Source organism: Lepus europaeus, chromosome 6 (genome assembly GCF_033115175.1).
Source record: "Lepus europaeus isolate LE1 chromosome 6, mLepTim1.pri, whole genome shotgun sequence".
Taxonomy (NCBI): domain Eukaryota; kingdom Metazoa; phylum Chordata; class Mammalia; order Lagomorpha; family Leporidae; genus Lepus; species Lepus europaeus.
Genome location: NC_084832.1, coordinates 128,106,237 through 128,123,772, shown reverse-complemented (window position 1 = coordinate 128,123,772; position 17,536 = coordinate 128,106,237). Strand labels below are relative to the sequence as shown.

Genomic DNA, 17,536 nt, shown 5'->3' with positions numbered 1-17,536 from the left:
CGTTGCAGCCACTTGGGAAGTGAAACAGTGAATGGAAGACTTCTCTTTCTCTCTTTCCTTCTCTCTGCCTGTAACTTTGCCTCTCAAAATAAACAAATCTTTAAAAAGAAAAGCCAGGTACAGTGGAGCTGGGAGCTCTGATTCAGGACCTCTGGCATGCTGCAGTCAAGGTCCAGGAGGGATTCCTTTGAGGCTCTTCCTCTGGAAGCAGGGCACAGACCCCTTTTCTGCTGTCTGCAGGAGGCTGCCCTCATTCCTTAGCCTGTGGGTCTCCATAGGAAGTCCCCAGGCAGCAGAGAGGCAGTGTGAGTGTTGCTGCCTTCTGTTTGTTAGACACACCTTCCTAGGCCCAGCCTGCCCCCAGGGAGGGGATTGGCCCAGGGCACAGAGCCTGAGTCAGGCCTTGGGCAGGCTGTTCAGAAGACAGACACAGAGGAGAGAGACAGGACACAGGTGCTGCACTAGTGAGCCCTCCATAAACACAGGTGGTGCAATGGAAACTGAACTGCAAAAGAGATCATTCTCTGGACAAGACTTGTTCTGGCTGAAATCAGGCAGGTCTTACAGTGAGCACTGTCCGGTCATCCCTACCATGGAGGCAGTGACTGGAACGTAGCAGTGTTTTCCAAACAGCGTCTGTTACTGCTGCTAGGCCCTGTCTTCAGAGAAGTCGGAGCCTGCAGCGCCAATGCGTTCAGATCTTCAGTTCTCCACTCTGACGTTGCGTTAGCATCAGCTGGGAGACTTCACAACCAGCCAGGTCATGCAGAGTCCAGACCGGGGGTGGGGGGAGGGCAGACAAGGGACAAGGATTTTTGGGAGGTTTATTTATTTATTTATGTTATTTACTTCTAGCCAGGAAGGCTGCCAGCTCTGGGCCCAGTGGTGTCTCCAAAATTCCTAGAGATTGGGCTTTTCAGAGGTCGTTAAGGCTAAATGAAGTCACAAGGTTGGGGTCCTCATCCCATAGATTGTGGCCTTATGAGAAGAGAGAGAAGGTCTCTGTGTGTGCAGTGGGAAAGAAGAGGGAGAGCGAGGGATGTCTCCATGTGTGCCGTTGGAAGGAACAGGGAGAAAGAGACAGACAGACAGACGTCTCTGTGTGTGCAGTGGGAAAGAAGGGGGCAGGGGGAGATTGCTCCATGTGAGCAGTGGGAAAGGAGGGAGAGAGAGGGATGTCTCTATGTGTGCCGTTGGAAGGAACAGGGAGAAAGAGACAGACAGACAGACGTCTCTGTGTGTGCAGTGGGAAAGAAGGGGGCGGGGGAGATTCTTCTCCATGTGAGCAGTGGGAAAGGAGGGAGAGAGAGGGATGTCTCCATGTAGGTGCTGCTTGATTTCCAGTGCACCTGTCAGGAGGCAGTTGTGCAGGGCTGGGCTTTAGGAAACCCTTCGGGTAGTGATAGCAGCACGTGGATCACTTGTTCTCATCCATGGATGGATGGTTGAAGCTGCTTGGAAAATTTCCAAGAGTCTGAGTCTGGCCCCAGCCTACAGGCTCTCATTAAGTGAGCTCAGGCCTTCCTGTTTCACTTGATTAGTGGTTAGGTTAAACATTTTTTAGACAAACTTTATTGAGGTGTAATTGACATACAATAAGCTGCTCAATTGAAGTGTAGAATTTGCTTAGTTTTGACATGTTAATACCCCTGTGAATCCATCACTGTCCATCATCTCCAGAGCTTCTCTGTGCCCCTTTTCAGTTCCTCCCTGCCTAGCCCACCCGTCTGCTTGCTCAGCACCCACCTGTCTGCTTTGTGTCGCTGTAGTTTGCAGCTCCTAGAAGAGACAGAGGTAGAATCACGTAGTGTGGACTCTGTGCAGCTTCTGTACCCAGCACTGTTCTTTTCCTCTGTGCTGCTGAGTAGACCCCACTGTAGGGGTGGGCCCTAGGTCCTTCATCTGCTCACCTTGGGAGGTCCCCTGTTTTCAGTTTTTGGTCATTACCAGTCAAGCTGTTGTGGACATTTGTGTGTAAGTTTTAGGTGGCCCTGTGAATAGATCCCCTTTTCTCAGGTGTGTCTCTGAGTGCGTGGCTGAGGCCTGTGGATTGCATTGTTCCACGTTTCAAACCCGGGAGTGGGAGGTGGGGGTTATGTGTCCTTGAGGAATGCCTGTGCACAGAAAAGATGCAGAAACCACTGTTCTTGTTAGAGTTAATGCTGATTGTTACTTTGAGTGCAGAAGCTTTTTTCTTGAATGCTTTTGTTGTTACAAATCTTACTCTGCAGAACTTAGCAAACTTTAACTTTTGTCTTCTAGGCATGGATGTTTTTCTAAAGCATCACAGGTGAATCACAGATGTGGCCAGGGTTGAGAGCCGTTGTGAGAAGACAAAGTCGAGCACCAAGTGAGGTCTTAGAGCAGTGCTTGCCAAGCCCCACGTCTTGGGCGAGGCCTGGGAGCTGGCCAGGGTGTGGCAGCTGTGGGCTGCTGCTCGGGGTGGAGGCCCACTCTTGCCGTAGCACTGCTGCTGGAAGGCTGCGTCCTGTGGTAGAAGTTGCGGAGTGAAAACTGAGCTTGGACCTGGTGGTGAGGCAGGAGAAATGAGAGGTGAGGGGTGTGTTTGGAGCTGAGTGGGGAACTTTGCCAGGAAGGGAAGGGTGATGAACTTAGCTAACTGTGATCGGAAAAGGCTGATGAGTCGAGCCCTGCAGCTGGCTCTGGGATCTGGCCTACGGATTGCTGGAGACCTTGGCAGAAAGGCTTTTGGAGAAGTGGTGCAGAAGCCGGGTGCTGGTGCCGTGAGCCCACAGAATGGGAGGATGGGGTTTGGAGACCAGGGGCACAGACAACTGAGGAAAGCAGACATGGGGCAGGGGCACAGGAAAGAGATACTTTTTCTTTAGGGTAAGAACTATCACAATGCTGAGTTCTTATGCTGCCTGGAGTCACCCTCTAGGCAAGGTTGTTGCAGCAGGAAAGCGAGGAGCAGGTGGTGGGCCATCACTGTGGTGTATCCGGTTAAGCTGCTACCTGCAGTGCCAGCATCCCCTATGGACGCAGGTTGTAGTCTTGGCTGCTCCACTTCTGATCCAGCTGCTTGCTCACATGGCTGGGAAAGCACTGGAAAACAGTCCTAGTGCTTGGGCCCCTGCACCCACATGGAAGACCTGGAAGAAGCTCCTGGCTCCTGGCTCCAGGTCAGCCCAGCTGCAGCTGTTGCTGCCATTTGGAGAGTGAACAGCAGATGAACAACATGTCTCTGTCTCTCCCTCTCTCTCTCTGTCACTCTGCCTTTCAAGTAAATCTTGTAAAAAAGGTAACAAATCCTTTGCATTTTTCAGGAACAGTGAGAGAAGACACAGTCCTGGCCAAAAGAAAAAAAAAAAGTTGTGTTTTTTTTTTTTCCATCTTTATTTGAGAGTTTCCATATTTATTTGTAGAGTTACAGACAGAGAGAGGGAGAGACAGAGAAAAAGGTCTTCCATCTGCTGGTTCACTTCTCTAATGGCCGCAACAGCCAGAGCAAGCTGGAGTGAGCGAGTTACTCCCTAAATGCCTGCAGTGGCTTGGCTGGGCAAGGGCAGAGCCAGTAGCCAGGAACACGGTCTGGTCTCTTATCTAAGTGGCTGTGCCTCAAGCACTGGAGCCATCACTTTGCCCTCCGGGTCAGGAGTCAGGGGTCAAACTTGGGTGCTCCAGAATGGGATGTGGGCGGCCTAACTGCTAGGGTGATGCCTGCTCTGCTGCCGGAATTTTCAGTAGCGTTTGCCCTCTTAGTTCCCAAGTTGTGTCCCTCATTGCCCAACAACAAAACGTTTTAGCAGCTGTTAATAACTCTTTGATTATCACGAAGTCCTAGAATTGAGTCTGTCAGATTAAGACCTGCAGGTCAGGTTGGAACTTCCCCAGGATGCCCAGGAGGGGAAACCTAGGGAATTCACACAGAGGATTGGACAGTATATCACACTGTTAACCCTTTGCAGGCTGTGTGGTGTTAAAGCTCCCAGTCTTTCTAGTGCAGTGGCTTCAAATGCATCTTTAAAAGCAGCTTTTTGAGATGTAATCCAAATGCCATGGAATTCAGCCATTGGAAATGTACAGTTCATGATTTTTAGTCCACTCAGAGCTGTGTAGGCACTGTCAGTCTCAGTCCATCAGTGCATGCACACCATTCCATTCCTCGGTGCCCAGCCTGTCTCTGTGAGTTTGCCTGTGCGGGACGTTTGTGCAGGAGTCTGTTGTGACTGTGTGATGCTGTCAGGGATCATCCAGGTTGTAATATCTGTCAGTAGTTCATTCCTCTTTTTTTTGGACAGGCAGAGTTAGACAGAGAGAGAGAGAGAGAGAGAGAGAGAGAGAAAGGTTTTCCTTTTTCCGTTGGTTCACCCCCCAAATGGCTGCTACGGCTGGCATGTTGCGGCCGGTGCGCTGCACCGGTCCAAAGCTAGGAGCCAGGAGCCTCCTCCTGGTCTCCCATGAAGGTGCAGGGCCCAAGTACCTGGGCCATCCTTCACTGCACTCCCGGGCCAAAGCAGAGAGCTGGACTGGAAGAGGAGCAAATGGGACAGAATCTGGCGCCCCAACCTGGACTAGAACCCAGAGTGTTGGCGTAGCAGGCGGAGGATTAGCCTATTGAGCCGCGGCGCCGGCCTTTCAGCCGCTTTTAACTGTGTCATCCATTAGGAGGATTGTAGCTCTGTGGTAGTTTAAAAAAATTTCTTTTTATTTTATTTGAAAGACAGGGAGAGACCTTCCTTCTGCTGGCTCACTCCCCAGATATCTGTTACATATGGGGTTCAGCTGGGCTGAAGCCAGAAGCTTCCGTGAACTCAGTGCAGGTCTCCTGTTTGGTGGCAGGGACCCAGGTACCTCAGCTCCTACATGTGGACTCCCAGGATATTTAGTAGCAGGAAGCTGGGTTAGACATGAAGTCGGCAGACATGACCCAGGCTCGTCAGTGTGGGCTGTAGTCATCCCAAGTGGCATTTCAACCGCTGTACTAAATGCCCGCCCCATGCTTAAAAAAATTCAGGTCTCATGTTGGCGCACAGAAAATTACATGACATCTAAGGGCTTGTGTTGTAGCACAGCGGGTCAAGCTGCTGTTTGCAACACTTGTATCACATATCAGGTTTTTGTTGTTGTTGTTGTTGTTGTTGTTTTTTGACAGGCAGAGTGGACAGTGAGAGAGAGAGAGACAGAGAGAAAGGTCTTCCTTTTTGCTGTTCGTTCACCCTCCAATGGCCGCTGCGGCCGGCGCATCGTGCTGATCCGAAGCCAGGAGCCAGGTGCTTCTCCTGGTCTCCCATGCGGGTGCAGGGCCCAAGGACCTGGGCCATCCTCCACTGCCTTCCTGGGCCACAGCAGAGAGCTGGACTGGAAGAGGAGCAACCGGGACTAGAACTGGCACCCCGACTGGGACTAGAACCCGGGGTGCAAGGCGGAGGGAAACTGTTTTGTAGCTACAGAAAACTAAAATCTGTTGATGTAGATCGAGAAAAAGGAATGGCTCCTTACCCGAGGTTCTCCCTTGGTGGCCCTGAAAACTTGTCACCTTTCTTACTGAGCAGGTTTCTGTGCTGGAGTGCAGTCTGAGTTACTAGGTAATAATACAAAGAAAGGAAGGGAAATTAGAACTTCTGGTTTGTGCCATTTATAAATATTCATCAACATTTGAGTAGAGAACCAAAGATGATTATTCTAATGTAGTAGCAGTTAAAGAATTAGTTATAGGATATGTATATTCTAATTTATACGTACACAAATGATTTACTATTTTTAAATTGGTCCCAGTTTTAGTATTTGAGTTCCTTTTTTGAGCAGTTCCACTTAGAAACATTGGTATTTCATGTTTGTTCTTTCTTGAGGTCTTCAAAGGAAAAGCAGAAAATTTCCATAGTTTTTACAATTACCATATGTATCTCTTGGGCAGCTTTATAAATCTAGCATATATAATTAATGGTTTTCCTGTATCTTGAAATATTTTGTTATTTTTATTATCCTAGGAATTACTTTGTCTCTGCTAATCTTTTATACCCAACCTTATAAAAAAGAGACCAAAATAATGAGCTCCTGGCTCCTGGCTTCGGATTGGTGCACCTCTGGCCATTTCGGCCACCTGGGGAATGAACCAGCAGATGGAAGACCTCCCTCTTTCTGTCTCTACCTCTCTCTGTAACTCTGTCTTTCGAATAAATAAATCTTTAAAAAAATAAACAGTAGGATGGAATAGTTGTATAGCACACATTGAGTGGAACCCAGATAACAGGTAAATAAAAGGTGACAAAACCAGCAGCCGCTAGCAAGAGGTGCAGATAACATGACTGCCGTCAGACCAACCACTGTTCCAATGTCTCCATTAGCCGTCCAAGGCTTCCCTGACCTGGGGGCCCACGCTGTGGCACAGTAGGTTAATCTTTCACCTGTGGCACTGGCATCCCATATGGGTGCTAGTTCTAGTCCCGGCTGCTCCTCTTCCAAACCAGCTCTTTGCTAGAGCCTGGGAAAGCAGTAGAAGTTGGCCCAAGTCCTTGTGCCCCTGCACCACGTGGTAGACCTGGAAGAAGCTCCTAGCTCCTGGCTTCAAATCTGCTCATTTCTGGCCTTGGGGCCATTTGGGGAGTGAACCAGCGAATGGAAGACCTTTCTCTCTGTCTCTCCCTCTCACTGTCTGTAATTCTACCTCTCAAGTAAATAATTTTTTTTTTTTTTTAAATCTGCAGATCCAGTGTGTCTGTGCCAGCTTTATCTGGCTCTGCTGTTTAGGGCAGTCCTCTCTTGGCTCTCTACCACTGACCTTCCAGATCCCCCATTTCTCTGTTTGCTCCTCTCTTGGTGCTGTCTTGCCCCTGCTCTAGCCCAGTCCACCGCAGGTTACATGTATTCTTCACCAGAAGCTTCTGCACACTCGCTCTCCTCCCCTGACCGCACGCGGGCTGTGTCCTGCGTGCCGGGTGGGAGGAGCGGTCTTGCAGCTGGTGTCCTGTTCAGTCCCTTGGACCAGTCCAGTCAATTCTTTTTGTGCAGACATTTATAGAGTACTTTGTTCTCACCATGGAGAGTAAGCCACTTAGAAGAATTCCTGATTCCTAACTCATTTGAAAAATAAATTATTCATTGAACTTGGCCCCTCATGGTTTTGTAAAGTAAATCAAACTGCTCACCTATTTCCATTTTCAGGTTTATGGACCATGAGGAGGAGGTAATGAATGCTAGCAAGATTTTGGAGAGAGGGAATCTGTGAAATGGGAAAACGACTTGGTAGCAGTTGTGTTGTAGGAGTTGGGAGTGGGTACTTGGGATTGTGCCTTCAAACATCAAAGTAGGGCTGAGGTGTGGAGGTAGGGTCCCAGCTTGGAGGCCCTTGCTGAAGGGTGGGGTGTGCTTAATCATGTGATAAAAACATTCAGTGTGAACAGCAGCATCCGCATTCCAGAACATCTGAGGTCTGCAGTGAATCTAGAAAAACCTGGAAAAATGTTTGATTTTATTTTTAAAAGAGTTCTGCTTTTTACTTATGAAAGCAAATACCAATAAACTTTATACATGTTTAATCACAGGCATTAAATAACTGAATTTATTAATTGCAAGAAACTTAAGGATTTCTACTCTAGGTTCAACAGAATACAAATTTAAATGCAATTTTATTGTAATTTAAGTTAATATTTATAAATTCATGTTTCCTTAAATTTTGATTTGGAGGAGTGACAGAACCAAGGGGAATAAGTGATACTGGCAAAGTCATAGGGTTGTGGAAGGCAGACCCAGACTCATAATTCCTCATGAGAGAAAATGACGATGCCTTGCAGTGGCTTTTGGTGTTAAGTGACTCACTGTTCACCAGCCACCAGCCCACACAAACCTTTCTTTTTTTTTTTTTAGATTTATTTTCTTTATTTGAAAGAGTTACAGAGATAGAGACAGAGAGCGAGGTCTTCCATCCGCTGGTTCACTCCCCACATAGCTACAATGGCCAGAGCTGCACTGACCCAAAGCCAGGAGCCAGGAGCTTCTTCTGTGTCTCCCACGTGGGTATCAGGGCCCAAGGACTCGGGCCATCTTCAACTGCTATCCCAGGCCATAGCAGAGAGCTGGATTGGAAGTGGAGCAGCCAGGACTCAAACAGGTGTCCATATGGGATGCCAGCGCTTCAGGCCAGGGCTTTGACCCGCTGCACCTCGGCGCTGGCCCCATTTTTCCCCACAAACCTTTCCTCAGCCTTGCCACAGCTTGCAGGTTGCTTCCTCCCTCTTCCTCGAGCACAGTGAGCAGAGAAGCTGAATTCTGCAGCTCTTTGTCATCCTCCCCTCCCCCTCAGTGTCCCTCCCCGGGTGACCTGAGCGTAGAGGCCACCCCCGCTCTTTGGTTAGCAGGCATCTTTCTTCCTCTTGGCCCTGGGTGTGCTCAGCCATTTGTTCTACAGCGAAGCTCCTTGGGTGTCTGCGATTGTTCAGCACTGTGCTAGGTGCCCTGGCACACACTGTCGAGAGAAGGAAGCAGAAGCAGCAGCTCCCGCTCTCGCACTCCCTGTGTTCCCTATTCCCTGTAGCAAGAGAGGCAGAGAGAGAGGTCCTCAGTCTGTTGGTTCACTCCCCACATGGCCACAATGGCCAGAGCTGTGCCAATCGGAAGCCAGGAGCCAGGAGCTTCCTCCAGGTCTCCCACGTGGGTGCAGGGGCCCAAGCACTTGGGCCATCTTCTGCTGCTTTCCCAGGCCAGAGCAGAGAGCTGGATTGGAAGTGGAGCAGCCAGAGCTCTAACCAGTGCCCATTCGGGATGCCGGCACTGCAGACAGTGGCTTTACCTGCTATGCCACAGCGCCGGCCCCCTTGGGGCACTTTTGTCACCCCAGTCCAATTCATGAGGGCCCACCTCTAACTATCATGTAGGACTTTTGGGAGGCACAGGTAGTCAGACTAAGGCATCCCCCACAGAGTGTTAGCTGCAGAAGGGCAAGGATGTTTGTGTGTTCTGCTCGAGAGGTTGCTGGTTAAGAGTGAGGGAGGCCTTGATTCTGCTTCCTCAGCGTGCTGCTGCGGACACCTTCCCTGCCCCTAGCACCTTTCTGCTTAGATGCCGCAGGTCCTCGTGAGGCCCAAGCATGGATTTCCTTGGTGACCCCCTCACTCCCCTCATTTCTGGGTAAATCAGGCTCCTTAGCTTTCACTGCTGCGTTCCTTTTTGTCTGTCCAGCCTCTCTTTTTCCCACTGTCTCCATCTTAAATTTATGCTGTAGTCATACTGAGATCTCAGATGTCCTCAAGCTGCCTTTCAAAGGGTGGTCCTGGAGCAGAGTAATCAGTGTGTGTCCATGGGCTGCAGCCAAGGCCTGCTGGATCTGACGCCTGGCCACGGTGAGCAAGATGACCACACCTTCCCCGTGACTGTGCAGTGCCATCTGAGGCTATTTCTAAAACTGACTTTGTTAACACACTCAGCCTTTAATTACACACACACACACACACGTTTAAAAATTTGTTTGATTGGTTTGAAAGGCAGAGATAGAGATCTCCTTTAGCCATGCCTGCAACAGCCAGGTCAAAGCCAGGATCCAGGAACCCCATCTGGGTCTCTCGTGTGGGTGACAGAGACCCAGCTGCTTGTGCTGTGACCTGCTGCCTCTCAGGTCCACATCAGGGGACGTGGACTGGACAGGGTCGCCAGGATTTGAAGGCACTCTGATCGGCGCCGGATGCTTGCCCCAGTTGTCTTATGTTCACTATCACTTTTTTTTTTTTTATTTGACAGAATCATAGAGAGAGAGACAGAGAGAAAGGTCTTCCTACCGTTGGTTCACTCCCCAAATGACCTCTATGGCTGGCACTGCGCCGATCTGAAGCAGGAGCCAGATGCTTCCTCCTGGTCTCCCATGCGGGTGCAGGGCCCAAGCACTTGGGCCATCCTCCACTGCACTCCCGGGCCACAGCAGTGGAAGAGGAGCAACCAGGACTAGAACCTGGTGCCCATATGGGGTGCTGGCGCTGCAGGCGGAGGATTAACCAAGTGAGCCACGGCGCTGGCCCTCACTATCACTTTTATCTGTGTGACTTTAACTCTGATTTCCCTCTCAGTCCTGTTTTTTCAAACTGTGTGGACATCTATCCTGTATATCCTTCCAGTAGATCAGATGAGGTAGACTCTAAGCAAAGTTTACTGTCCATAGCCTGAGATCTGTTTTGCATACTGTTTCCTGTTGGCAACCTTGAAGCTTTGAATCTTCAGTTATGCAATATTTTCTCATTTATTGTTTTGATTTGCTGTAAAGACACACACACACAAAGATACACTCATTCACAAGATTTTTTTTAAATTCTACTAACCAAAATATTCCCCAGGCAATAAAGTTAGCAGTGTTTGTAGATCATCTGTTAAAGTGCGTATTTGTCTTTGTCTCCCTTTCTCCCCATTTTCCTCTGTGTTCCTTAAGATCTAGAGGCTGTAGGTTTCGAATCATGACCTCAGCTTCCCAAGTTGTGTTCTAAAGCTGGAGGGGTCCTTGATCTTGGGTGCCAGTAGGGTGATAGGTTGTACTGGCAGAGGCCCAAAGGAGAAGCCAGGCAGTATTTCCGGTATCTGTGTGCAGCTCCTGTAGTAGATTCCCACTAAATACAGGTCTTGTGTGAGGGAGTGAGTAAGGAGGCAAGCCCAAAGGACTGGGCTGATCTTCAGGGTTAAGAAAGCATAATGAGATTGTGGTGAGGAGGAACTTGAAGTATTCAAGCGCTAAGGAGTGAAGAATGTTGACACTCAGTAAGTATTTGTTAAGTGACTAAGTGAAAGTTTTTAAAGGAAAGATCAAATAGCCATGTCACAGATACTAGATATTTCCTTGGAAGGAGAAAATTGAGACAAAATACTATATTAGTGTAAACTCAAGTTTAGTTTTTAATAATCTGTTTATATGTGCCTTCCTATGAGCATTTGATACATATTTTTAACAGGTTATTATGTTGGTTTATGTTGTTAAATTCTAATGTTTTTATCATATACCTTGGACTATAACTTTTAACTGTTACTGTAGTTCTACTTTTTTTGGACAGGAAAGACACTAATATATATCTTTTAAATCATGCATCTGGATTACCTTATATTTGAGGAATTTTGTCCTTGAAAATCATCTTAGCGTGTATCTGTCCTGCTAACAGGAAGGATATAAACTCTGCATTGCAGTAAAATCTCTCTTCTTGACATGCATGCAGGAAGCCCCGGCCCGTCTCCCAGCTGGTTGCACAACAGGTCACGCAGCAGTTTGTGCCCCCTGCACAGTCTAAGAAAGAGAAAAAAGATAAAGTAGAAAAAGAAAAAAGTGAAAAGGAAACAACTAGCAAAAAGAACAGTCATAAGAAAACCAGGTAAATCTGCAGTGTCTTGTTTTTGAGTTAATGAAATGAACCTTTCTTACTCCTGTTGACATCACTTGTATTCCTGTACACAGAGTAGGAGTTAACCATCTCCCCTGTGTTGTTGTATTGGGAATTAAACACGGAGGACGTGAATATGAGCTTAAATGAGAGGATGCTGCTTTTGTTTTTTTTCACACACCAGAAGAGCTCTTTGAAAGGCTCTGAACCCTGGACAGCTGTGTGCAGGGGCTCTCGGGCCACGGTGCAGCACGCCGCCCCCTCTGGAGCCTCCACCCCGAGTGTGCTCCGTCTGAGCTTTTGCCACGTGCCTCTGCTGCAACGGCAGGGCATGGCCCCCGGGCCAACCAGGGCTGCGTTTTGCTTATTTTAACATGTTGGGGCTCATGAGTGAGAGGTTGGTTAATGTTAATGATTTGAAACATTGAATATTTTTGTGGCTGGTTCTGTGTGAATCGCTTTAAACTGAGGTATTCATTTTCTTACTTTCACCTAGTTTTTTATTTATTATGTGCCCAGAAATTTGGCAGATAGAAAAGCTGGTTTAAAATGTGATCATTTTTGTGTTTAGGCCAAGATTGAAAAATGTGGATCGGAGTAGTGCTCAGCATTTGGAAGTGACCGTGGGAGACCTGACGGTCATCATTACAGACTTTAAGGAGAAAACCAAGTCGCCGGCCGCATCCAGCGCTGCCTCCGCGGACCAGCACAGCCAGAGCGGCTCGAGCTCTGACAACACAGAGAGAGGGATGTCCAGGTCGTCTTCACCCCGAGGGGAAGCCTCCTCACTGAATGGGGAGCCTCATTAGGGTTTATTTTCACTGCTGTCCTGTCATGCACACACAGATTATGCCAAGAAGTACCACATTTTCATGACACACACGTTCGTGCAAGTCCATAATTTGAGTTTGACACAAAATGGAAACTTGTTAGAATTGGTCAGATTTTAATGCAGTCTTTGCCTACCAGACATTTCCGAGACTTAACATTTTGGTCTCTGCAGTTAAGTGCCATGAAAATGTGGTTGAATTACTCATTATGCAGTGTTATTGGTAAGTCTGTTCTCACTTTTAGTTTAGTGAATTGTAACACATAATTCTTGAATTCTCTACTATTGGCATGTAATGAATTTAAATTTTTTATAACATAGTGCAAGCTGCCTAAATATGTATTATTTGAGAATTGTGAAACAAATAGTTATATGTATACAAGTCAGAGATCAACTTAATCAACTATTGCTGCAACAGGATTTTCTTAATGGTTATCCTCTTAAATACACCTGCTGGTACTTGGTGTGGTTAAATAGGAAAATTGTTATTAAATAAAGAATTTGTATGAACCTTTGCCAATGTTTTTGACACGTTTTACTAAATTATTGTTCCTGAATTATGTTTCTGGTTTTATGTTTTTTTGTTTGTTTGCTTATTTTTCAAAACATTCATTTATTGTAATGTTTACTAGCAGACTAGTAAACAATAAAGCATTGATTGTTTAGCTTTGTGATTCAGGTTTAGTGCTGTTGTCATTGAACACTGGTATTTTCTGTATTATATAAAACATTAAAATTCAAATAATTATAAGCATTTGGCAACACAGAAGATAAAATAATCTTGCCATGTTTTAAAAGCTGCAGTTTTGGAAAAGCTTTAACTTGATGATAGTTTTATCACTGTTTCCTTGTCCCAGGCTTCTCCAGGGTCATAGAAGTATATATCTAATACAGAATGGGGACTGTTGCTCAGAACTGGAAATAGCTAATGTTAAATCAGCCGGATTGGCCTCTTACAGTAAATATTACAGTTCTTAGGAAGACCATAGTACCCGATTTCCAGATACAGCTGCCAATTTCTGCATTTATCAGTATCCTGAAATAAAACAGTATTTACAGCCCCACTCACTATTATGTAAAATTACCAATAAAATATTTTTATGACTACAGATTTTGCTTTTTTGTTTACAACAAATAGAGGGTTTTATGTTGTATTTAAAAATCCAACTTAGAAACCACACAGTACTCCTTAAATTTTCCTCAGGTCTCCTGCTCTCTTTTTTACCATTTGTTTAATATGTGCTGGCCCACAGGAGACTTCTGAAATGTAAATGAATTAAAAATATAACTTGGTACAAAAATATCACATAAAATACATCATGATAACATTTAAAGAAAAAAGGCTGTGCACCCTGACAGTTGTGATCTGTAGTGGTTTCGCGTGGCGATGTAATTCTGTTAATTACAGTACTTTTTCCAGGCACAGTGGCACTGTCTTTTTTGTAAGATGCTAGTTGTGAAATACAGTTAATTGCATACAGTAAAAGTCTGTGATTAAAACATTTATATACCTCATTCTTTAGTGTTGTTAAATGAAAAATTAAAATTTGTGTTTATTATAAGACACTCCTCAGTGAAATACCAACCAGCTGGTTAAGTTATGTTCTTTTGAAACATGAATTTTTTTGTCTTATTATGTCTTTGATATGTTTCAAATATTCACTTTTGGAGATAGTAAAAATTAAAAATAATCATAATAGGGAAAATATTCTAATTTTTAAATCAGAACTTTGTTTGCAAAGCATTGCATCTGGTGGTGATCAGTTGCTCTCAGGGTGTGTCTCAACTGGCCCGAGAGAGCTCCTAACTGAAGACGGGCTTTGACCTGGGTGAGGCACTCTGCTGTCCCTGCAGGAACACGGTACGTGGAGGGTCACAGTGCTGACTGGGTCCTGCGCTGGATGCCCCATTGTAGAAACTCAGTCGAGCTCCAAGAAACTCTTCAAGCTCATTTCCCATCTGCAAAACAAGGGTGATAATCGGATGTCACTCATAGGGTGTTGGGAGTGAATGTTGATCCACATAAAATTCCTAATGACCTGACACACAGCAGTTGTTAGTAAACATGAACCCTCATTATAGCTGAGACCGCATTGCAAATATTTTTTTTTTGTAACAAAAATTATTTCCATGACCTCTTGGGTGACCTGAGGAAATATTGCTCTACAGGAGGAGTGTGGCATAGGAAAAGTGTTCCATAACTCCACATCACATGTTTGCTCTGCTCCCAGAAAGACCTCTTTTCACAATTGAAGAAACTTGGGGCTGTTGCTGTGTGGCACAGCGGGTAAAGCCACCCCCTGTGACACTGGCATCCCTTATGGGATGCTTCGTGTTCCCGCTGCTCACTCCACTTCTGATCCAGCTCCCTGCTGATGCAGCTGGGAAAGCAGTTGAAAGACGGCCCAAGTGCTTGGCCTCTGTGCCCACGTGGAAGACCTGGAAGATGCTCCTGGCTCCTGCCCTCAGCCTGGCCCAGCCCTGGCTGTTGTGACCATCTGGGGGGAGAACCAGAGGATGGAAATTTGATCTTTAAAGATTCATTTATTTGAAAGGCAGAGCCAAGGGAGAGAGAGATCATCCACTGGTTCACTCCACATGGCCACAAAGCTTGGGGCTGGGTCAGACCTAAGCCAGGAGTCAGGAGCTTCTTCCATATCTTCCATTTGGGTGCAGGGGCCCAAGCACTTGGCCCATCTTAAACTGCTTTCCCAGGTGCATCAGCTGGGAGCTGGACTGGAAGTGGAGCAGCAGGGGCTTGAAGTGGTACCCATATTGCGGTTTAGGCTGCTGTGCCACGCTACCAGCCCCATAAAGAAACCAAAAACCTGATGGTGCCGCAGTGGGGGACTGGAGCAGTGTCTGAGAGGAGTTTTTCCTTCTGTGCTTATGGTACCCTCACTTGCTTTCATGTCATCCTCCCCCAGGTAGTCCACACTAGGAGCACAAACCCCAACTCTGGAAATACGTCCACCCAATGTTAAAGTACCCGTAGAGGTTCAGGGCCTGGCCTAGCGCGCATGTTTAGCTCTGCTTCATGAATGTATAGTGTCAGCATTGGGCTCTTTTTGACTGCATTCCTTTCAGAAAGCATGTGGAGCTTCTCAGAATTTATCATGAGTCACAGTGGAGATACACCTTGAGGCGCACAACAATACATATTGTTTTCTTTTTTAAAGTATTTATTCATTTGAAAAAGTTACACAGGCAGAGAGAGAGAGGTCTTCCATCTGCTGGTTCACTCCCCAATCAGCTGCAACGGCCAGGGTTGCACTGATCGGAAGCCAGGAGCTTTTGGGTCTACCACGCGGGTGCAAGGGCCCAAAGACTTGGGCCATCTTCTACTGCTTTCCCAGGCCATAGCAGAGGGCTGGATCGGAATTGGAGCAGCCGGGACTTAAACTGGCGCCCAAACGGGATGCTGGTCCTGGTAGGCGGCAGCCCCCAAGAATACATACTCTTGAGCCGTTTATATCAAACAGTACAAAGCTGACAGAATGAAGATTGGGTTTTTTATTCAATGCTTTCCTAAAATAGTGATGATACGCAGGGTGAAGATATTTAATAAGAAAAACCTCAGCTTTTCTAAGTTGATAACATACTAACTTGGAAATGAAAGTCCTTACTGCCTAAAACGTTTCTGCACATAACACAGATTAGTGCTAAATGTTGCAGAAGCAGCAGCTGCCACGTAGTCCCTCACTTTACTGTCTTGGTTGCAGTTTATACCTCTCCTGGAATCTTGACGGGCTGACAGAGGAAATGTGAGGTGAGAGACACTGCTGCTGTGGGCTTTGTGTGCAGGGAGGGGATTCCAGTACAAACAGCCGTCTCCGGAGACACTGGCTCCTCCACTCACGGCGGGGCACCTTCAGGGGTCCGCAACGCAACAGGGAATGTACAAAAAGAAGTTCAGCAAAGTCAGCACTGGCGAAAAGGGCCAAGCGGTGTAGACGGACAGGGGAGGGGGGGTCACAGGATGCGACCCGTTTTTCAAAAGCAGAAGGAAAAGAATGCTTTCCGTGGCCCCAGAAAAATCCGAGGCGAGGCAGGCTAGTAGTTGGAGACGGGAAGACGGCACGTGGAGCGGCAGCAGTGAGCGCAGCCCCCGGGGAGCCAGCTGGCCGCAGAGCAGTCACCAGGGAGAGAACAGAGAACTTGCAGTGTCCGAGGACACGTCCCAGACGCGCTGTGATGACTCACGTGACCCAGTCTTTCCCTAAAGCAGGATGGGTACTAGGGTGCTCGGTAGTCTCACCTGGAGTCACATAAGCACTTTCCTGTCCTGAAGCCACGTCCCCAGCAGCCCACATGTTTCGCTGTTGGGCCTCTAGTGCCCGGCTGGTGTGGACATTCCTGCCCCGGAGCTCAGGGAATGCCGTTGCCTGATCAGACATCTCCATGGAGAAGTCCAGCCGAGCCCTGGAGACGCCCTGCCTGCTGCCGGCGGGGGTGCGACTGTAGGAGCTGCAGCTGTTGTCCTCGCAGTGTTTTCCGGATCGAGGTTTACTTACAAAGGTCTCATTTGTCACATCGTGTGTCCACTGTGGCTTGGGTGGCAGGCAGTGCACTAGGGTTGGTCACAGAGGATGTGAGCTCACCTCTTAGAGATCTGTAAATAATCAGTGTCATCGCCACAACCATCAATACACGTCGTCGAAGCAGCAGAGACAGTGCTTGCCAGCCTTTTGTTTCTAGAAGATTCACTGAGGGTAAATATGCACACCAAGTCCACACTGAAGAGTTGGGGCCTCCCGCAGAAGTCTGCGGCTGGTGATGCTGGGGTGGCCAGCAGGCTCAGGCGGCTGCCGCGCCCCACTGCAGCCGGAGTTCGCAGAGGTTTCTCACTGAGCTGTGTCATGTGTGAGCATTTAACACTCTCCCACCCAAACTTTAAAAAACCCCACATGGTAGTTCTTGGTGAAAATGCTGGAGGGATTTATTTATGTCTCTTTCCGGAAGTTTTTTCAGCTGAGTAGTCAACTTCCTTTTCCTTTATTGTGGACAAACCGGTCACCGATGGTCCTCAGATTAGCCATAGTGAGAAGTCTACTGGTGTCGACCTCATGGTCTGCCTGTCTGTAGTCTAACTTTTGCTTTTAACAAAAACAGTTCATTTACCTGAGAGACGGACAGGGCTCTTACTTGCCAGGTCACTTGCCTGTAACAGCCAGGGCTGGGCCCGCTGTGCTCAGAGCTGGGAACTCATTTCTCCAACATGGGTGGCAGGGACCCAACTAGTTGAACCATCACCGCTGTCTCCCCGGGGACGCATCAGCAGGAGCCTGGAGTCGGGAGCCAGAGTCAGGACTCAGAGCCATGCACCTGCATGCCTCATCTGGGTGAAATGCCTGCTCCGTATTCTAAGTTCTGATTCTTGATGGTTTTCTCCACCACATTC

At 47.4% G+C, this 17,536-nt stretch overlaps 1 protein-coding gene across 2 annotated transcripts in view; it reads left to right on the top strand.

Moving 5' to 3' along the window:
- The window catches only part of YAF2 (YY1 associated factor 2), a 73,219-nt gene extending 59,975 nt beyond the window's left edge, over positions 1 to 13,244 (top strand). The window contains exons 5-6 of one of the 2 annotated variants that reach the window (XR_009866258.1): positions 2,263 to 2,553; positions 11,145 to 11,232. Coding sequence is in view for 1 of the 2 variants with exons in the window: in XM_062195077.1 (XP_062051061.1) it covers positions 11,145 to 11,297; positions 11,878 to 12,115 (391 nt within the window). In the remaining variant the exon portion in view is untranslated. Of the gene's footprint in view, positions 1 to 2,262; positions 2,554 to 11,144; positions 11,298 to 11,877 lie in introns of those variants that run through there. The other variant, XM_062195077.1, reaches the window with a different exon arrangement.
- The last annotated feature ends 4,292 nt before the right edge of the window (positions 13,245 to 17,536 follow it).